The sequence below is a fragment of the Myiozetetes cayanensis genome, unplaced genomic scaffold (assembly GCF_022539395.1).
Source record: "Myiozetetes cayanensis isolate MyiCay16 unplaced genomic scaffold, myiCay2020 scf703, whole genome shotgun sequence".
Classification (NCBI taxonomy): Eukaryota; Metazoa; Chordata; class Aves; order Passeriformes; family Tyrannidae; genus Myiozetetes; species Myiozetetes cayanensis.
Genome location: NW_026087969.1, coordinates 1327 through 23598, shown reverse-complemented (window position 1 = coordinate 23598; position 22272 = coordinate 1327). Strand labels below are relative to the sequence as shown.

The window sequence follows — 22272 nt, the reverse complement described above, 5'->3', positions numbered from 1 at the left end:
CCCTTCTCCCCCCAGTTTTGGGCCTGCCCAGCCGAGTGGAGGAGCTGTGCCCTGTGGGTGTCCCCCATGCCATGGGGTATCCCCTGTGCCCTCTGGGTGCCCCCCATAACCTTTGGGTGTCCCCCCTGCCCAGTTTTGGGCCTGCCCAGCCGAGTGGAGGAGCTGTGCCCTGTGGGTGTCCCCCATGCCCTGTGGGTATCCCCTGTGCCCTTTGGGTGCCCCCCATGCCCTTTGGGTGCCCCCCATGCCCTTTGGGTGACCCCATACCCCCTTCTCCCCCCCAGTCCTGGGCCTCCCCAGCCGTGTGGAGGAGCTGTGCCCTGTGGGTGCCCCCCATGCCCTGTGGGTGCCCCCCATAACCTTTGGGTGTCCCCCCTGCCCAGTTTTGGGCCTGCCCAGCCGTGTGGAGGAGCTGTGCCCTGTGGGTGCGCCCCATGCCCTGTGGGTGCCCCCCATACCCTGTGGATGTCCCCCATGCCCTTTGGATGCCCCCCACACCATGGGTGACCCCATACCCCCTTCTCCCCCCAGTTTTGGGCCTCCCCAGCCGAGTGGAGGAGCTGTGCCCTGTGGGTGCCCCCCATGCTGTGGGTGACCCCATAACCCCTTCTCCCCCCAGTTTTGGGCCTGCCCAGCCGCGTGGAGGAGCTGTGCCCTTTGGGTGCCCCCCATGCCCTGTGGGTGCCCCCCATAACCTTTGGGTGTCCCCCCCTCAGTCCTGGGCCTGCCCAGCCGAGTGGAGGAGCTGTGCCCTGTGGGTGCCCCCCATAACCTTTGGGTGCCCCCCATGCCCTGTGGGTGCCCCCCATAACCTTTGGGTGTCCCCCCCTCAGTCCTGGGCCTGCCCAGCCGAGTGGAGGAGCTGTGCCCGGACCTGCCGGACCTGGAGCGGCTGATGGGGGACATCGGGGGCCTGGCGGAGTCGGGCGCGCGCTACACGGAGATGCCGCACGTGATCGAGGTGGCGCTGCCCATGCTGTGCCATTACCTGCCCCGCTGGTGGGAGCGCGGCCCCGACGCCGCCCCCCGGGGCCCCTGGGCCACCAACGTCACCGGCCAGCACCTCAACGCCCTGCTGGGACACATCCTGCGCATCGTCGTCAACAACCTGGGCATCGACGAGGCCTCCTGGATGAAGAGGCTGGCGGGTGAGGGGGGGCACGGGATGGGGTGGGCCATGGGTGGTCACAGGATGGTGATGGTGGTCACAAAGGGTGGAGGTGGCCATGGGTGGTCCCAGGATGGCGATGGTGGCCATGGGTGGTCCCAGGATGGTGATGGTGGTCACAAATGCTGGGGGTGGGGGTGGCCACGGGTGGTCACAGAGGGGGTGGGGGTGGCCACGGGTGGTCCCAGGATGGCGATGGTGGCCCTGGGTGGTCCCAGGATGGTAATGGGGGTCACAAAGGGGGTGGAAGTGGCCCCGGGTGGTCCCAGGATGGTAATGGGGGTCACAAAGGGGTGATGGTGGCCCTGGGTGGTCCCAGGATGGTGATGGGGGTCACAAAGGGGGTGGAGGTGGCCACGGGTGGTCCCAGGATAGTAATGGGGGTCACAGATAGGGTGGAGGTGGCCACAGGTGGTCCCAGGATGGTGATGGGGGTCACAAATGCTGGGGGTGGGGGTGGCCACAGGTGGTTCCAGGCTGGCCACAGGTGGTCACAGAGGGGGTGGAAGTGGCCCTTGGTGGTCCCAGGATGAAGGTGGCCATGGGTGGTCACAAATGGGGTGGGGGTGGCCATGGGTGGTCACAAATGGGGTGGGGGTGGCCATGGGTGGACCTGAAGGGGATGGAGGTGGCCCTGGGTGGTCCCAGGATGGAGGTGGCCATGGGTGGTCACAGAGGGGGTGGAGGTGGCCCTTGGTGGTCCCAGGATGGTGATGGTGGCCCTGGGTGGTCCCAGGATGGAGGTGGCCACGGGTGGTCACAGAGGGAGTGGAGGTGGCCATGGGTGATCTCAGGATGGTGATGGGGGTCACAAAGTGGGGGGTGGCCACGGGTGGTCCCAGGATGGTGATGGCGGTCACAGAGGGGGTGGGGGTGGCCCTTGGTGGTCCCAGGGTGGAGGTGGCCAGGGGTGGTCACAGAGGGGGTGGAGGTGGCCATGGCTGGTCCTGATGGGGATGTCGATGTTCCCCAGTGTCCCTGAGGGTGCTGGTGGCTCTGGGTGGTCCCAGTGGGGACAGCAGTGTCCCTGATGTCCCTGATGTCCCTGGGTGGTCCCAGTGGGGACAGCAGTGTCCCTGGGTGGTCCAGCAGTGTCCCTGATGTCCCTGATGTCCCTGATGTCCCCTCAGTGTTTGCCCAGCCCATCGTGAGCAAGGCTCGTCCGGAGCTGCTGCGCTCTCACCTCATCCCCACACCCTGAGGGTGCTGGTGGCTCTGGGTGGTCCCAGTGGGGACAGCAGTGTCCCTGGGTGGTCCCAGTGGGGTCAGCAGTGTCCCTGGGTGGTCCCAGTGGGGACAGCAGTGTCCCTGATGATGTCCCTGATGTCCCTGATGTCCCCTCAGTGTTTGCCCAGCCCATCGTGAGCAAGGCTCGTCCGGAGCTGCTGCGCCTCATCTTCATCCCCACACCCTGAGGGTGCTGGTGGCTCTGGGTGGTCCCAGTGGGGACAGCAGTGTCCCTGGGTGCTCCCAATGGGGACAGCAGTGTCCCTGGGTGGTCCAGCAGTGTCCCTGATGTCCCTGATGTCCCTGATGTCCCTGATGTCCCCTCAGTGTTTGCCCAGCCCATCGTGAGCAAGGCTCGTCCGGAGCTGCTGCGCTCTCACTTCATCCCCACACCCTGAGGGTGCTGGTGGCTCTGGGTGGTCCCAGTGGGGACAGCAGTGTCCCTGGGTGGTCCAGCAGTGTCCCTGATGTCCCTGATGTCCCTGATGTCCCCTCAGTGTTTGCCCAGCCCATCGTGAGCAAGGCTCGTCCGGAGCTGCTGCGCTCTCACTTCATCCCCACACCCTGTGTCCCTGGGTGATCCCACTGGGGACAGCAGTGTCCCTGGGTGCTCCCAGTGGGGACAGCAGTGTCCCTGATGTCCCTGATGTCCCTGGGTGGTCCCAGTGGGGACAGCAGTGTCCCTGATGTCCCTGATGTCCCTGATGTCCCCTCCCAGTGTTTGCCCAGCCCATCGTGAGCAAGGCTCGTCCGGAGCTGCTGCGCTCTCACTTCATCCCCACACCCTGAGGGTGCTGGTGGCTCTGGGTGGTCCCAGTGGGGACAGCAGTGTCCCTGATGTCCCTGATGTCCCTGATGTCCCCTGATGTCCCTGATGTCCCCTCAGTGTTTGCCCAGCCCATCGTGAGCAAGGCTCGTCCGGAGCTGCTGCGCTCTCACTTCATCCCCACGCTGGGCCGGCTGCGCAAGCGGGCGGGTAAAGTGGTGGCCGAGGAGGAGCAGCTGCGGCTCGAGGGCAAGGCCGAGGGCGAGGACGCCGAGCTGCTCATCAGGGACGAGTTCTCCGTGCTCTGCAGGGACCTCTACGCCCTCTACCCCCTGCTCATCCGCTACGTGGACAACAGCAGGTATGGGGGGCACAGGGGGACATGGGGGGGACATGTGGGGGGACATGTGGGGGGACATGGGGACCTGTACGCCCTCTACCCCCTGCTCATCTGCTACGTGGACAACAGCAGGTCAGGGGGCACAGGGGACATGGGAGGACATGGGGACATGTGGGGGGACATGGGGGACATGAGGGGGGCGTTGAGACACATGACAGGGACATGGGGACTCATGGTGGGGACATGGGGACCTGTACACCCTCTACCCCCTCCTCATCCGCCACGTGGACAACAGCAGGTCAGGGGGCGTGGGGGGACATGTGGGGGGACATGGGGGACATGGGGACCAGGGGACATGGGGACTCATGGGTGGGGACATGAGGACTCATGGTAGGGGACATGGGGACCTCTACGCCTCTACTCCCTGCTCATCCGCACACGTGGACAGCAGCAGGTCAGGAGGGCATGGGGGGACCATGGGGGACATGGGGACATGTGGAGGACACATGGGGACCTATCCCCCTGCTCATCCGCTACGTGGACAACAGCAGGTATGGGGAAGTGGGGGGGGACATGGGGGGACATGGGACACTTTGGGGGCACATGGGGACATGTGGGGGACATGGGGATATGTGGGGACACATGGGGACACAGGGGGGACATGGGGACACGTGGGGACATGGGGACACGTGGGGACACATGGGGACTCTGTACTCCTGCTCATCCACTATGTGGACAACAGCAGGCATGGGGGCATGGGGGGACATGGGGGACATGGGGGACATGGGGACATGTGGGGACATGGGGACACATGGCAGAGACATGGGGACTCATGGGGGACATGGGGACCTGTACCCTGCTCATCCACTATGTGGACAACAGCAGGTCAGGGGGCACGGGGGGACATGGGGGACATGGGGGACATGGGGACACGTGGGGGACATGGGGACACGTGGGGGCACATGGGGACCTGTACCCCTGCTCATTCCACTGCGTGGACAAGCAGCAGGTCAGGGGATGTGGAGGGGACATGGGGGACATGGGGGCCATGGGGACACAGGGGGGTGTGGGGACACGTGGGGGACATGTGGGGACACGTGGGGACATGTGGGAGACATGGGGACACGTGGGGGACATGTGGGGACTCATGGGGGCACGTGGGGGACATGGGGACACATGACAGGGACATGGGGACACATGGGGGACACATGAGGACTCTACACCTGCTCATCCGCTGCTTGGACAACAGCAGGTATGGGGGCACGGGGGACATGGGGGGACATGGGGACACGTGGGGACATGGGGGGACATGGGGACCTGTACGCCCTCTACCCCCTGCTCATCCGCTACGTGGACAACAGCAGGTCAGGGGGCATGGGGGACATGGGGGGACATGGGGACACAGGGGGACATGGGGACACATGGCAGGGACATGGGGACACATGACAGGGTCATGGGGACTCATGGGGGGACATGGGGACCTGTACACTCTCTACCCCCTGCTCATCCGCTACGTGGACAACAGCAGGTATGGGGGCACATGGGGACATGGGGGGGACATGGGGGGACATGGGGGCACATGGGGACACATGGGGACCTGTACTCTGCTCATCCACTATGTGGACAACAGCAGGTATGGGGGCACGGGGGACCATGGGGGACCATGGGGGGACATGGGGGGACATGGGGGACATGGGGGACATGGCAGGGACATGGGGACACGTGGGGGACATGGGGACGTGTGGGGGATATGGGGACATGTGGGGACATGGGGACACGGGGGACATGGGGGGACATGGGGACATGTGGGGGACATGGGGACACAGGGGGCATGGGGACATGTGGGGGACATGGGGGACATGGGGACACATGGGGACCTGTACCCCTGCTCATCCGCCACGTGGACAACAGCAGGTCAGGGGGCGTGGGGGGCATGGGGGACATGGGGACATGTGGGGACATGGGGGGACATGGGGGACACATGGGGACCTGTACCCCTACTCATCCACTATGTGGACAACAGCAGGTATGGGGGCATGGGGGACATGGGGGGCCATGGGGGCACAAGGGGGCCATGGGGGCCATGGGGGGCCGTGGGGACCCCGTGACCCACTGACAGTGCCCCCGGTGTCCCTGCTGTCCCCAGGGCGGGGTGGCTGACGGAGCCCAACGAGGACGCCGAGGAGCTGTTCCGCATGGTGGGCGAGGTCTTCATCCTCTGGTCCAAGTCCCACGTGAGTTGGGGGGCTCTGGGGGGGTCCTGGGGGGGTCCTGGGGTCTTTTTGGGGGTTCCCTCACCCCTCTGTGTGTGTTTCTGTCCCCCCTGGCAGAACTTCAAGCGTGAGGAGCAGAACTTTGTGGTGCAGAACGAGATCAACAACATGAGCTTCCTGACGGCCGACAGCAAGAGCAAGATGGCCAAGGTGGGACCCCCAAACTGCGCCCCACAGGGACCCCAAATTGTGCCCCCAGAGAGCCCAAATTGTGCCCCCAAACTGCACCCCAAGTGGCCCCAAACTGCACCCCCAGAGACCCCAAACTGCACCCCAAGAGACCCCAAACTGCACCCCTGGAGACCCCAAACTGCACCCCAAGAGAGCCCAAACTGCGCCCCCAAACTGCACCCCAAGAGACCCCAAATGTGCCCCTGCCCATGGGACCCCCAACCCTCTGCTCTCCATCCCACCCAACTCCCCCAACCCCCCCAAAAGTAACCCTGAACCCACCCGGGACCCCCAAACCACCCCAAAAACCCAACCCTGGTACCCCAAAACCCACTCAGGATCCCCAACCCACCTGTGACCCCCAAACCATCCTAAAAACCCAACCCTGGGACCCTAAAACCCACCTGAGACCCCCAACCCCCCTGTGACCCCCAAACCATCCCCAAAAACCCAACCCTGGTACCCTAAAACCCACTCGGGACCCCAAAACCCACCTGAGACCCCCAACCCTCCTGGGACCCCCAAACCATCCTAAAAACCCAAACCTGGGACCCTAAAACCCACTCAGGACCCCAAAACCCACCTGAGACCCCCAAACCACCCCAAAAACCCAACCCTGGTACCCCAAAACCCACCCAGGACCCCCAAACATCCCAAAAACCCAAACCTGGGACCCCAAAACCCACCTGAGACCCCCAAACCATCCCAAAAACCCAACCCTGGGACCCCAAAACCCACCCAGGACCCCAAAACCCACCCAGGACCCCCAAACCATCCCAAAAACCCAACCCTGGTACCCCAAAACCCACCTGAGACCCCCAACCCTCCTGTGACCCCCAAACCATCCTAAAAACCCAACCCTGGTACCCCAAAACCCACCCAGGACCCCAAAACCATCCCAAAAACCCAAACCTGGGACCCCAAAACCCACCTGAGACCCCAAAACCCACCCAACCTGCTGGTCTCCATCCCACCTGAACCCCCAGCCCCCTCAAACCCCCCCAAAACTCCCCATCTCCTCCCTCCTGCCCCCCAGACCCCATTCCTGCCCCCCAACCCCATTCCTGCCCCCCAAACCCCATTCCTGCCCCCAAATCCCATTCCTGCCCCCCAAACCCCATTCCTGCCCCCCAAATCCCATTCCTGCCCCCAAATCCCATTCCTGCCCCCCAAACCTCATTCCTGCCCCCCAGACCCCATTCCTGCCCCCCCAGACCCCATTCCTGCCCCCCCAAACCCCATTCCTGCCCCCAAATCTCATTCCTGCCCCCCAAACCCCATTCCTGCCCCCTAGACCCCATTCCTGCCCCCCAAACCCCATTCCTGCCCCCAGACCCCATTCCTGCCCCCCAAACCCCATTCCTGCCCCCCAAATCCCATCCCTGCCCCCCAAATCCCATTCCTGCCCCCCCAAATCCCATTCCTGCCCCTCAAATCCCATTCCTGTCCCCCTAGACCCCATTCCTGCCCCCCAACCCCATTCCTGCCCCCAAACCCCATTCCTGCCCCCAAATCCCATTCCTGCCCCCCCAAACCCCCATTCCTGCCCCCCAAATCCCATTCCTGCCCCCCAAATCCCATTCCTGCCCCCCAAACCCCATTCCTGCCCCCCAAACCCCATTCCTGCCCCCCCAAACCCCATTCCTGCCCCCCCAAACCTCATTCCTGCCCCCTAGACCCCATTCCTGCCCCCCAAACCCTGTTCCTGTTCCCCCAAATCCCATTCCTGCCCCCCCAAACCCTGTTCCTACCCCCTAGACCCCATTTCTGCCCCCCAAACCCCATTCCTGCCCCCCAAACCCCATTCCTACCCCCCAGACCCCATTCCTGCCCCCCAAATCCCATTCCTGCCTCCCCAAACCCCATTCCTGCCCCCCCAAACCCCATTCCTGCCCCCAGACCCATTCCTGCCCCCCAGACCCCATTCCTGCCCCCCAAACCCCATTCCTGCCTCCCCAAATCCCATTCCTGCCCCCAGACCCCATTCCTGCCCCCCAGACCCCATTCCTGCCCCCCAAACCTCATTCCTGCCCCCCAAACCCCATTCCTGCCCCCCAAACCCCATTCCTGCCCCCCCAAACCCCATTCCTGCCCCCAAACCCCATTCCTGTCCCCCCAAACCCCATTCCTGCCCCCCAAACCCCATTCCCTGCCCCCAGACCCCATTCCTGCCCTGGGGTCCCTAACTCTGTCTCTTCTCTCCCCCTCGGCTCCGGGTGCTGTTCCCAGTCTGGAGATGGACAGGTTAGCGGGGGAGGGGATGGGGGGCCAGGGGTCCCCAGGACCCCCAGGGAGTCACCAGGGCTGGGACCCCCAAACTGCGCCAGGGGAACCCAAAACACGGGGCCACCACGGCCAGGACCCCCCAAAAACCAAACCTGGGGGTCCTGATCTGTGGGGTCATCACACCTGGGACCCCCAAAATCAAACCTGAGGATCCTGTTCTGTGGGGTCATCACACCTGGGACCCCCCAAAACCAAACCTGGGGGTCCTGATCTGTGGGGTCACACCTGGGACCCCCAAAAACCCCACCTGGGGGTCCTGATCTGTGGGGTCACCACACCTGGGACCCCCAAAAACCCCACCTGGGGGTCCTGATCTGTGGGGACACACCTGGGACCCCCAAAAACCCCACCTGGGTCCTGTTTTTTGGGGTCACTGCACCTGGGACCCCCAAAAACCCCACCTGGGGGTCCTGATCTGTGGGGTCATCACACCTGGGACCCCCTAAAACCCCACCTGGGGGTCCTGATCTGTGGGGTCATCACACCTGGGACCCCAAAATCAAACCTGGGGTCCTGATCTGTGGGGTCATCACACCTGGGACCCCCAAAAACCCTCCTGGGAGTCCTGATCTGTGGGGACAGCACACCTGGGACCCCCTAAAACCCCACCTGGGGGTCCTGATCTGTGAGGTCATCACACCTGGGACCCCCCAAAAACCCCTCCAGGGTCCTGTTTTTTGGGGTCACTGCACCTGGGACCCCCAAAATCAAACCTGGGGGTCCTGATCTGTGGGGTCATCACACCTGGGACCCCCAAAAACCCCACCTGGGGGTCCTGATCTGTGGGGTCATCACACCTGGGACCCCCAAAAACCCCACCTGGATCCTGTTCTGTGGGGTCACTGCACCTGGGACCCCCCAAAACCCCACCTGGGGGTCCTCATCTGTGGGGACACACCTGGGACCCCCCAAAAACCACTCCAGGGGGTCCTGTTTTTTGGGGTCACTGCACCTGGGACCCCCAAAACCAAACCTGGGGTCCTGATCTGTGGGGTCACCACACCTGGGACCCCCCAAAATCAAACGTGGGGGTCCTGATCTGTGGGGACCACCACACCTGGGACCCCCAAAAACCAAACCTGAGGATCCTGATCTGTGGGGTCATCACACCTGGGACCCCCAAAACCCCCCCAGGATCCTGTTTTTTGGGGTCACTGCACCTGGGACCCCCCAAATCAAACCCGGGGGTCCTGTTTTTTGGGGTCACCACACCTGGGACCCCCCAAAACCCCACCTGGGTGTCCTGATCTGTGGGGTCACCGCACCTGGGACCCCCAAAACCAAACCTGGGGGTCCTGATCTGTGGGGACCACCACACCTGGGACCCCCAAAACCCCACATGGATCCTATTTTTTGGGGTCACTGCACCTCGGATCCCCCAAAACCAAACCGGGGTGTCCTGATCTGGGGGACCCGTGTCCCTGGGGGGGTCCCAGCAGTGACACCCCGTGTCCCCCTGTCCCCAGGGGGGTCAGTCAGAGCTGATCCCCCCCTGTCCCTGTCCCCAGGGGCTGGCTCGGACCAGGAGCGCTCCAAGAAGCGGCGCCGGGGCGATCGTTACTCGGTGCACACCCCTTGGGGGGATCAGAACTGACCCCTCCCCATGTCCCTGTGTCCCTTGGGGGGTCCCAGCAGTGACACCCCCCTGTCCCTGTGTCCCTGGGGGTCCCAGCAGTGCCATATCCCTGTCCCCAGGGGGCTGGCTCTGACCAGGAGCGCTCCAAGAAGCGGCGCCGGGGCGATCGCTACTCGGTGCACACCCCTTGGGGGGGTCAGAACTGACCCCTCCCCGTGTCCCCCTGTCCTTTGGGGGGTCCCAGCAGTGACACCCCCCTGTCCCCCTGTCCCTGGGGGTCCCACAGTGCCGATCCCTGTCCCTGTCCCCAGGGGCTGGCTCTGACCAGGAGCGCTCCAAGAAGCGGCGCCGGGGCGATCGCTACTCGGTGCACACCCCTTGGGGGGGTCAGAACTGACCCCTCCCCATGTTCCTTGGGGGGTCCCAGCAGTGACACCCCCCTGTCCCTGTCCCTGTCCCTGTCCCCAGGGGGCTGGCTCTGACCAGGAGCGCTCCAAGAAGCGGCGCCGGGGCGATCGTTACTCGGTCCACACCTCGCTCATCGTGGCCACGCTGAAGAAGATGCTGCCCATCGGCCTCAACATGTGCTCCCCCGCCGACCAGGAGCTCATCGCCCTGGCCAAGGGCAGATACGCCCTGGTGGGTCGTGGGGAGCCCCCCTGGGACCCCCCTGGGATCCCCAAAATCCCCCCTGGGATCCTCAAACCCCCTCGGGACCCCCTGAGACCCCTCCGGAATCCCCAACATGACCCCTGGGCTTGGGGACATCGCCCTGGCCAAGGGCAGATACGCCCTGGTGGGTCGTGGAGCCCCCTGGGACCCCCAGGATCCCCAAAACCCCCTGGATCCACAAACCCCCCTGGGATCCCCAAACTCCCCTGGATCCCCAACACCCTCCCTGGGCTTGGGGACATCGCCTGGCCAAGGGCAGATACGCCCTGGTGGGTCATGGGGAGCCCCCCTGGGACCCCCCCGGGATCCCCAAAACCCCCCCAGGATCCCCAAAACCACCCCAGGATCCCCAAACCCCCTCCGGGATCCCCAAAACTCCCCTGGAACCCCCAACACGACCCCTGGGTTTGGGGACATCGCCCTGGCCAAGGGCAGATACGCCCTGGTGGGTCGTGGGGAGACCCCCTGAGACCACCCCAGGATCCCCAAAACCCCCTGGGATCCACAAACCCCTGGGATCCCCAACCCCCCCCCTGGGATCCCCAAAACCACCCTGGGATCCACAAAACCCCTCCCTGGGATCCTCAAACCCCCCCTGGGCTTGGGGACATCGCCCTGGCCAAGGGCAGATACGCCCTGGTGGGTCGTGGGGAGACCCCCTGAGACCCCCGGGATCCCCAAACCCCCGGGATCCTCAAACTCCCTCAGGATCTCCAACATCTCCCGGGATCCCCAAAACCCCCTGGGCTTGGGGACATCGCCCTGGCCAGGGCAGATACGCCCTGGTGGGTCGTGGGAGACCCCTGGGACCCCCTGGGACCCCAAAACCCCCTGGATACACAACCCCCGGGATCCACAAAACCACCCTGGGATCCCCAAAACCCCCCTGGGATCCCCAAAACCCCCCCAGGGATCCACAAAACCCCCCCTGGGCTCAGGGACAAACCCCTGGGCTTGGGGACATCGCCCTGGCCAAGGGCAGATACGCCCTGGTGGGTCGTGGGGAGACCCCCTGGGACCCCCTGAGACCCCCCTGGGATCCCCAGAACCCCCCAGAGACCCCCAACACCCCCCCTGGGCTCAGGGACAAACCCCTGGGCTTGGGGACATCGCCCTGGCCAAGGGACAAGGGTGGGTGAGGAAGGGGGGTTTGGGGACATCCCCAGGGTTTGGGGTCATTTCCAGGGTTTGGGGACACCCCTTGGGGTTTGGGGACACTCCCGGGGTTTGGGGACACCCCCTGGGCCCCCCCTGAGGTGTCCCCTGTGTGTCCCCCTCCCCCCCTGCAGAAGGACACGGACGAGGAGGTTCGGGAGTTCCTGCACAACAACCTGCACCTGCAGGGCAAGGTGGGTGGCACCGCCCCAGGGGTGTCCCCAGGGGTGTCCCCAATGTCCCCTGGGGGCCACCAGTGTCCCCAGGGGGCCACCAATGTCCCCAGTGTCCCCTGGGGGCCACCAGTGTCCCCAGGGGTGTCCCCAATGTCCCCAGGGGTGTCCCCAAGGTGTCCCCAATGTCCCCCAGGGGTGTCCCCAGGGGTGTCCCCAATGTCCCCCAGGTGGAGAACACGGGCTCAGCTCGCTGGCAGATGGCCCTGTGTCCCCAGGGGTGTCCCCAGGGGTGTCCCCAATGTCCCCAGGGGTGTCCCCAATGTCCCCAATGTCCCCAAGGTGTCCCCAATGTCCCCAAGGTGTCCCCAGGGTGTCCCCAGGGGTGTCCCCAATGTCCCCAGGGGTGTCCCCAATGTCCCCCAGGTGGAGAACACGGGCTCAGCTCGCTGGCAGATGGCCCTGTGTCCCCAGGGGTGTCCCCAATGTCCCCAATGTCCCCAAGGTGTCCCCAATGTCCCCCAGGTGGAGAACACGGGCTCAGCCCGCTGGCAGATGGCCCTGTGTCCCCAGGGGTGTCCCCAAGGTGTCCCCAGGGGTGTCCCCAGGGGTGTCCCCAGGGGTGTCCCCAGGGTGTCCCCAAGGGTGTCCCCAATGTCCCCAAGGTGGAGAACACGGGCTCAGCTCGCTGGCAGATGGCCCTGTGTCCCCAGGGGTGTCCCCAGGGGTGTCCCCAGGGGTGTCCCCAAGGTGTCCCCAATGTCCCCCAGGTGGAGAACACGGGCTCAGCTCGCTGGCAGATGGCCCTGTGTCCCCAGGGGTGTCCCCAGGGGTGTCCCCAGGGGTGTCCCCAGGGGTGTCCCCAATGTCCCCAAGGTGTCCCCAATGTCCCCCAGGTGGAGAACACGGGCTCAGCTCGCTGGCAGATGGCCCTGTGTCCCCAGGGGTGTCCCCAGGGGTGTCCCCAAGGTGTCCCCAATGTCCCCAATGTCCCCAGGTGGAGAACACGGGCTCAGCTCGCTGGCAGATGGCCCTGTGTCCCCAGGGGTGTCCCCAAGGTGTCCCCAATGTCCCCAAGGTGTCCCCAATGTCCCCCAGGTGGAGAACACGGGCTCAGCCCGCTGGCAGATGGCCCTGTGTCCCCAGGGGTGTCCCCAATGTCCCCAGGGTGTCCCCAGGGGTGTCCCCAGGGGTGTCCCCAATGTCCCCCCAGGTGGAGAACACGGGCTCAGCTCGCTGGCAGATGGCCCTGTGTCCCCAGGGGTGTCCCCAGGGTGTCCCCAATGTCCCCAGGGTGTCCCCAAGGTGTCCCCAAGGTGTCCCCAATGTCCCCAGGGGTGTCCCCAATGTCCCCCCAGGTGGAGAACACGGGCTCAGCTCGCTGGCAGATGGCCCTGTGTCCCCAGGGGTGTCCCCAGGGGTGTCCCCAATGTCCCCAGGGGTGTCCCCAATGTCCCCAATGTCCCCAAGGTGTCCCCAATGTCCCCAAGGTGTCCCCAATGTCCCCAGGTGGAGAACACGGGCTCAGCTCGCTGGCAGATGGCCCTGTGTCCCCAGGGGTGTCCCCAGGGTGTCCCCAATGTCCCCAAGGTGTCCCCAATGTCCCCATGGTGTCCCCAAGGCGTCCCAAAGGTGTCCCCAAGGTGTCCCCAATGTCCCCAGGTGGAGAACACGGGCTCAGCTCGCTGGCAGATGGCCCTGTGTCCCCAGGGGTGTCCCCAGGGGTGTCCCCAAGGTGTCCCCAATGTCCCCAGGGGTGTCCCCAATGTCCCCAGGGGTGTCCCCAATGTCCCCCAGGTGGAGAACACGGGCTCAGCTCGCTGGCAGATGGCCCTGTGTCCCCAGGGGTGTCCCCAGGGTGTCCCCAGGGGTGTCCCCAGGGTGTCCCCAATGTCCCCCAGGTGGAGAACACGGGCTCAGCTCGCTGGCAGATGGCCCTGTGTCCCCAGGGTGTCCCCAATGTCCCCAGGGTGTCCCCAGGGGTGTCCCCAATGTCCCCAATGTCCCCAAGGTGGAGAACACGGGCTCAGCTCGCTGGCAGATGGCCCTGTGTCCCAGGGTGTCCCAGGGGTGTCCCCAGGGTGTCCCCAATGTCCCCAGGGTGTCCCCAATGTCCCCAGGGGTGTCCCCAGATGTCCCAGTGTCCCCAGGAGTGAATCCCTAAGGTGTCCCCAATGTCCCCAGGTGGAGAACACGGGCTCAGCTCGCTGGCAGATGGCCCTGTCAGGGTGTCCCCAGGGTGTCCCCAAGGTGTCCCCAATGTCCCCAGGTGGAGAACACGGGCTCAGCTCGCTGGCAGATGGCCCTGTGTCCCCAGGGTGTCCCCAATGTCCCCAGGGTGTCCCAGGTGTCCCCAGTGTCCCCAGGAGTGTCCCCAAGGTGTCCCAATGTCCCCAGGTGGAGAACACGGGCTCAGCTCGCTGGCAGATGGCCCTGTGTCCCCAGGGGTGTCCCAGGGTGTCCCCAATGTCCCCAGGGGTGTCCCCAATGTCCCCAAGGTGTCCCCAATGTCCCCCAGGTGGAGAACACGGGCTCAGCTCGCTGGCAGATGGCCCTGTGTCCCCAGGGTGTCCCCAGGTGTCCCCAGGGTGTCCCCAAGGTGTCCCCAATGTCCCCCAGGTGGAGAACACGGGCTCAGCTCGCTGGCAGATGGCCCTGTGTCCCCAGGGGTGTCCCCAATGTCCCCAGGGTGTCCCCATGTCCCAGGGTGTCCCCAATGTCCCCAAGGTGTCCCCAATGTCCCCCAGGTGGAGAACACGGGCTCAGCTCGCTGGCAGATGGCCCTGTGTCCCTCAGGGGTGTCCCCAGGTGTCCCCAAGGTGTCCCCAATGTCCCCAGGTGTGACCACGGTGTCCCAATGTCCCCAGGGGTGTCCCCAATGTCCCCAGGGGTGTCCCCAGGGGTGTCCCCAATGTCCCCAGGGGTGTCCCCAATGTCCCCCAGGTGGAGAACACGGGCTCAGCTCGCTGGCAGATGGCCCTGTGTCCCCAGGGGTGTCCCCAGGGGTGTCCCCAAGGTGTCCCCAATGTCCCCCAGGTGGAGAACACGGGCTCAGCTCGCTGGCAGATGGCCCTGTGTCCCCAGGTGTCCCCAATGTCCCAGGGGTGTCCCCAATGTCCCCAGGTGGAGAACACGGCTCAAGCTCGCTGGCAGATGGCCCTGTGTCCCCAGGGGTGTCCCCAGGGTGTCCCCAAGGTGTCCCCAAGTGTCCCCAGGTGGAGAACACGGGCTCAGCTCGCTGCAGGGTGGTCCCTAGGGGTGTCCTCAGGGGGTGTCCCCAATGTCCCCAAGGTGTCCCAATGTGCCCCAGGTGGAGAACACGGGCTCAGCTCGCTGGCAGATGGCCCTGTGTCCCCAGGGTGTCCCCAGGGTGTCCCCAGGGTGTCCCCAGGGGTGTCCCAATGTCCCCCCAGGTGGAGAACACGGGCTCAGCTCGCTGGCAGATGGCCCTGTGTCCCCAGGGGTGTCCCCAATGTCCCCCAGGTGGAGAACACGGGCTCAGCTCGCTGGCAGATGGCCCTGGTGCGCCAGGCGGGGCGGGACGAGGACCCCGACACCCCCGACAAGGTGGTCCGGAGGGTGCAGGAGGTGTCGGCCGTGCTCTACCACCTCGAGCAGGTCTGGGGGGGATTTGGGGGTCCCTGGGGATTTGGGGGTCCCAGGGGGTTTGGGGGTCCCTGGGGGGTTCCAGGGGATTTGGGGGCTCCCAGGAGGTTTTGGGGTCCCAGGGGTGCAGGAGGTGTCGGCCGTGCTCTACCACCTCGAGCAGGTCTGGGGGATTTGGGGGTCCTGGGGGATTTGGGGGTCCCAGGGGGTTTGGGGGTCCTGGGGGTTCCCAGGGTGTTTGGGGGTCCCTGGGGGGTTGGGGGTCCTGGGGCTCCCAGGAGGTTTTGGGGTCCCAGGGGTGCAGGAGGTGTCGGCCGTGCTCTACCACCTCGAGCAGGTCTGGGGGGATCTGGGGGTCCTGGGGAAATTTGGGGCTCCCAGGGGATTTGGGGGCTCCCAGGGGATTTGGGGGTCCCTGGGGCTTCTAGGGATTTGGGGGCTCCCAGGGGGTTTTGGGGTCCCAGGGGTGCAGGAGGTGTCAGCCGTGCTCTACCACCTCGAGCAGGTCTGGGGGGATTTGGGGTCCTGGGATTGGGGGTCCCAGGGGTTTGGGGTCCTGGGGTCCAGGGGTTTGGGGTCCCTGGGGGCTCCCAGGGGGTTTTGGGGTCCCAGGGTGCAGGAGGTGTCGGCCGTGCTCTACCACTCGAGCAGGTCTGGGGGATCTGGGGTCCTGGGGATTTGGGGGTCCCAGGGGTTGGGGCTCCCAGGGTCTGGGGGTCTAGGGGGTCCAGGGGGGGTCCCAGGGGTTTGGGGTCCCAGGGTGCAGGAGGTGTCGGCCGTGCCTCTACCACCTCGAGCAGGTCTGGGGGATTTGGGGATCCTGGGATTTGGGGGTCCCAGGGGTTTGGGTCCTGGGGGTCCCTGGGTGGGGCCTGGGGCTCCAGGGATTTGGGTCCCAGGGTGCAGGAGGTGTCGGCGGCTCTACCACCTGGCGGGTCTGGGGCTGGGAGGGTGATTTGTGGGGTCCCAGGGAGATTTGGGAGCCCTGGTGGGTCCCAAGGGGTTAAGGGTCTCGGGAGGCTTTTGGGGTCAGGGGATTTGGGGCTCCAGGGGTCCTGCGGTTTGGGGTCCTAGCCTCTCCAGCAGCCTCTGGGGAGATCCCAGGGGGCTCCCAGGGGTGTCCTGGGATTGGGGGGGTTCTGGGGGGTCTGGAGGGTCCCGGGGGGATATTCTGGGATTGTGGGGGGTCTGGAGGGTCCCCGGGGTGCCCACTGAGCCCTCCAATCCACCCCCCCCCACAGACAGAGCACCCCTACAAGTCCAAGAAGGCCGTGTGGCACAAACTCCTGTCCAAGCAGCGGCGCCGGGCGGTGGTGGCCTGTTTTAGGATGACCCCCCTGTACAACCTGCCCAGGTGGGACTGGGAGCACTGGGGGGGTTAATGGGGTCACTAGGGGCCTGTTTTAGGATGACCCCCTGTACAACCTGCATCCAGGTGGGACTGGGGTTACTGGGGGTTACTGGGGTCACTGGGGCCTGTTTTAGGATGACCCCCCTGTACAACCTGCCCAGGTGGGACTGGGAGCACTGGGGGGGTTACTGGGGGTTAATGGGGTCACTGGGGGCCTGTTTTAGGATGACCCCCCTGTACAACCTGCCCAGGTGGGACTGGGGGTTACTGGGGGTTAATGGGGTCACTGGGAGGGTTACTGGGGTCACTGGGGTTAATGGGGTCACTGGGGCCTGTTTGAGGATGACCCCCTGTACAACCTGCCCAGGTGGGACTGGGGGTTACTGGGGTCACTGGGGTTAATGGGGTCACTGGGGGTTAATGGGGTCACTGGGGCCTGTTTTAGGATGACCCCTGTACAACCTGCCCAGGTGGGACTGGGGTTATGGGGTTAATGGGGTCACTGGAGGGTTAATGGGGTCACTGGGGGTTACTGGGGTCACTGGGGGCCTGTTTTAGGATGACCCCCCTGTACAACCTGCCCAGGTGGGACTGGGGGGTTACTGGGGGTTAATGGGTCACTGGGGGGTTAATGGGGTCACTGGGGGTTACTGGGGCCTGTTTTAGGATGACCCCCCTGTACAACCTGCCCAGGTGGGACTGGGGGTTACTGGGGGTTAATGGGGTCACTGGGAGGGTTAATGGGGTAACTGGGGGTTAATGGGGTCACTGGGGGCCTGTTTTAGGATGACCCCCCTCTACAACCTGCCCAGGTGGGACTGGGGGCTACTGGGGGTTAATGGGGTTATGGGGTCACTGGGGCCTGTTTTAGGATGACCCCCTGTACAACCTGCCCAGGTGGGACTGGGGGTTACTGGGGGTTACTGGGGGTTAATGGGGTCACTGGGGGCCTGTTTTAGGATGACCCCCCTGTACAACCTGCCCAGGTGGGACTGGGGGGGTTACTGGGGGTTACTGGGGTCACTGGGGGGGTTAATGGGGTCACTGGGGGTTAATGGGGTCACTGGGGCCTGTTTTAGGATGACCCCCCTGTACAACCTGCCCAGGTGGGACTGGGGGCACTAATGGGGTCACTGGGGGTTACTGGGGTCACTGGGGCCTGTTTTAGGATGACCCCCCTGTACAACCTGCCCAGGTGGGACTGGGAGCACTGGGGGTTACTGGGGGTTACTAGGGGTCACTGGGGGCCTGTTTTAGGATGACCCCCTGTACAACCTGCCCAGGTGGGACTGGGGGGGTTAATGGGGTCACTGGGGGGTTACTGGGGGCCTGTTTTAGGATGACCCCCCTGTACAACCTGCCCAGGTGGGACTGGGGGGTTACTGGGGGTTACTGGGGGTTACTGGGGTCACTGGGGGCCTGTTTTAGGATGACCCCCCTGTACAACCTGCCCAGGTGGGACTGGGGGTTACTGGGGGTTACTGGGGTCACTGGGGGCCTGTTTTAGGATGACCCCCTGTACAACCTGCCCAGGTGGGACTGGGGGTTACTGGGGGTTACTGGGGTCACTGGGGGCCTGTTTTAGGATGACCCCCGTACAACCTGCCCAGGTGGGACTGGGGCACTGGGGGTTACTGGGGTCACTGGGGCCTGTTTAGGATGACCCCCCTGTACAACCTGCCCAGGTGGGACTGGGAGCACTGGGGGGGTCACTGGGGGTTACTGGGGTCACTGGGGGCCTGCTTTAGGATGACCCCCCTCTACAACCTGCCCAGGTGGGACTGGGAGCACTGGGGGGGTTACTGGGGTCACTGGGGGCCTGTTTTAGGATGACCCCCCTGTACAACCTGCCCAGGTGGGACTGGGGGGGTTAATGGGGTCACTGGGGGTTAATGGGGTCACTGGGGGGGGTTAATGGGGTCACTGGGCCCTGCTTTAGGATGGGACAAGAGGTGTCCCCAGTGACCCCCCCAGGTGTCCCCAATGCTCCCAGGTGACAGTGAGGTCCCCATGAGGTGACAATGAGGTGACACTGAGGTGACAATGAGGTGACACTGAGGTGACACTGAGGTGACAGTGAGGTGACAATGAGGTGACACTGAGGTGACAATGAGGTGACAATGAGGTGACACTGAGGTGACAATGAGGTGACACTGAGGTGACACTGAGGTGACAATGATGTGACAGTGAGGTGACAATGGGGTGACAATGAGGTGACACTGAGGTGACAATGTCCCCCCAGACACCGAGCCTGTAACAGTTCCTCGAGTCACCGGCTGTCCTGGCTGGGCCGGGAGGTGTCCCCAGTGACCCCCCAGGTGTCCCCAATGCCCCCAGGTGTCCCCAGGTGACAGTGAGGTGACAATGAGGTGACAATGAGGTGACAATGTCCCCCCAGACACCGAGCCTGTAACATGTTCCTCGAGTCGTACCAGGAGGTGTCCCCAGTGACCCCCCCAGGTGTCCCCAATGCCCCCAGGTGTCCCCAGGTGACAGTGAGGTGACAATGAGGTGACAATGAGGTGACAATGGGGTGACAATGAGGTGACAATGAGGTGACAATGTCCCCCCAGACACCGAGCCTGTAACAGTTCCTCGAGTCGTACCAGGAGGTGTCCCCAGTGACCCCCCAGGTGTCCCCAATGCCCCCAGGTGACACTGAGGTCCCCATGAGGTGACAATGGGGTGACACTGAGGTGACACTGAGGTGACAGTGAGGTGACAATGTCCCCCCAGACACCGAGCCTGTAACAGTTCCTCGAGTCGTACCAGGAGGTGTCCCCAGTGTCCCCCCCAGGTGTCCCCAATGCCCCCAGGTGTCCCCAGGTGACACTGAGGTGACAATGGGGTGACACTGAGGTGACAATGAGGTGACAATGAGGTGACAATGTCCCCCCAGGCACCGAGCCTGTAACATGTTCCTCGAGTCGTACCGGCTGTCCTGGCTGGGCCGGGAGGTGTCCCCTGTGACCCCCCCAGGTGTCCCCAATGTCCCCAGGTGTCCCCAGGTGCTCATGAGGTGACACTGAGGTGACACTGAGGTGACAATGTCCCCCCAGACACCGAGCCTGTAACATGTTCCTCGAGTCGTACCAGGAGGTGTCCCCTGTGACCCCCCAGGTGTCCCCAATGCCCCCAGGTGTCCCCAGGTGACAATGAGGTGACAGTGAGGTGACAATGAGGTGACAATGAGGTGCCAATGAGGTGACAATGAGGTCTCCATGAGGTGACAGTGAGGTGACAATGAGGTGACAATGAGGTGACACTGAGGTGACAATGAGGTGACAGTGAGGTGACAATGAGGTGACACTGAGGTGACACTGAGGTGCCCATGAGGTGACAATGAGGTAACACTGAGGTGACAATGGGGTGACAATGAGGTGACAGTGAGGTGACAGTGAGGTGACAATGAGGTGACAATGAGGTGACACTGAGGTGACACTGAGGTGACACTGAGGTGACAATGAGGTGACAATGAGGTGACAATGAGGTGACAGTGAGGTGACAATGAGGTGACAATGAGGTGACAATGAAGTGACAATGGGGTGACAGTGAGGTGACAATGGGGTGACAATGAGGTGACAATGAGGTGGCAATGAGGTGACAGTGAGGTGACAGTGAGGTGACAATGAGGTGACAATGGGGTGACAATGAGGTGACAATGAGGTGACAATGTCCCCCCAGGCACCGAGCCTGTAACAGTTCCTCGAGTCGTACCAGGAGGTGTCCTCAGTGACCCCCCCAGGTGTCCCCAATGCCCCCAGGTGCCCCCAGGTGCCCCCAGGTGACAATGAGGTGACACTGAGGTGACAATGAGGTGACAATGAGGTGACAATGTCCCCCCAGACACCGAGCCTGTAACATGTTCCTCGAGTCGTACCGGCTGTCCTGGCTGGGCCGGGAGGTGTCCCCTGTGACCCCCCCAGGTGTCCCCAGTGCCCCCAGGTGTCCCCAGGTGACACTGAGGTGACAATGAGGTGACAATGTCCCCCCAGACACCGAGCCTGTAACATGTTCCTCGAGTCGTACCAGGAGGTGTCCCCAGTGACCCCCCAGGTGTCCCCAATGCCCCCAGGTCCCCCCAGGTGCCCCCAGGTGACAATGGGGTGACAGTGAGGTGACAATGAGGTGACAATGAGGTGACAATGAGGTGACACTGAGGTGACAATGAGGTGACAATGGGGTGTCAATGAGGTGACACTGAGGTGACAATGGGGTGACAATGGGGTGACAATGCAGTGACACTGAGGTGACAATGGGGTGACAATGGGGTGACAATGGGGTGACAATGGGGTGACAATGCAGTGACACTGAGGTGACAATGCAGTGACAATGAGGTGACAGTGAGGTGACAATGAGGTGACAATGAGGTGACACTGAGGTGACAATGGGGTGACAATGGGGTGACAATGCAGTGACACTGAGGTGACAATGGGGTGACAATGGGGTGACAATGGGGTGACAATGGGTGACAATGCAGTGACACTGAGGTGACAATGCAGTGACAATGAGGTGACAGTGAGGTGACAATGAGGTGACAATGAGGTGACACTGAGGTGACAATGGGGTGACAATGGGGTGACAATGCAGTGACACTGAGGTGACAATGAGGTGACACTGAGGTGACAGTGAGGTGACAATGAGGTGACAATGAGGTGACAGTGGGGTGACAATGAGGTGACAATGCAGTGACAATGAGGTGACAGTGAGGTGACAATGAGGTGACAATGGGGTGACACTGAGGTGACAATGAGGTGACAGTGAGGTGACAATGAGGTGACAATGAGGTGACAGTGAGGTGACAATGTCCCCCCAGACACCGAGCCTGTAACAGTTCCTCGAGTCGTACCAGGAGGTGTCCCCTGTGACCCCCCAGGTGTCCCCAATGCCCCCAGTGTCCCCAGGTGACAATGAGGTGACACTGAGGTGACAATGAGGTGACAATGTCCCCCCAGGCACCGAGCCTGTAACATGTTCCTCGAGTCGTACCGGCTGTCCTGGCTGGGCCGGGAGCGCCCACCCTTCGAGGACCGCATGATCGACGACCTCTCGGTGAGCCCACACCCCCCACGGGCCTTGGGGACACCTTGGGGACACCCCCTGGGATTGGGGACACCCCCCTGACCACAGGGGTTTGGGTTTTTTTTTTGGGGGGTGGGTGCAGAAGTCGGGGCGGGAGGAGGAGGAGGAGGAGGAAGAGGCCGAGGCGAGGCCGGACCCGCTGCACCAGCTCATCCTGCACTTCAGCAGGACAGCCCTGACCGAGCAGAGGTACCCCAAAAACACCCAAATCACCCCAAAATGTACAGAAATCACCCTGAAATATACCCAGAGCACCCCAAAATACACCCAAACACACCCAAAATACACCCAAAATACACCCAAACCCAGCAGCTCATCCTGCACTTCAGCAGGACGGCCCTGACCGAGCAGAGGTACCCCAAAAACACCCAAATCACCCCAAAATACAACCCAGAGACCCCTGATTATACCCAGAGCACCCCAAAA

At 63.6% G+C, this 22272-nt stretch overlaps 1 protein-coding gene across 1 annotated transcript; it reads left to right on the top strand.

Moving 5' to 3' along the window:
- Positions 1-833: 833 nt before the first annotated feature.
- LOC126652224 (ryanodine receptor 1-like) lies at positions 834-22035 on the top strand (the record flags this gene model as incomplete). The annotated part of the gene is made up of 11 exons (XM_050338894.1): positions 834-1148; positions 3282-3522; positions 5648-5735; positions 5832-5924; positions 8175-8189; positions 10276-10446; positions 11769-11828; positions 15291-15425; positions 16655-16767; positions 21720-21816; positions 21929-22035. Coding segments are annotated over 11 exons (1435 nt in total), but the record flags the coding sequence as incomplete, so codon positions are not given.
- Positions 22036-22272: the final 237 nt, after the last annotated feature.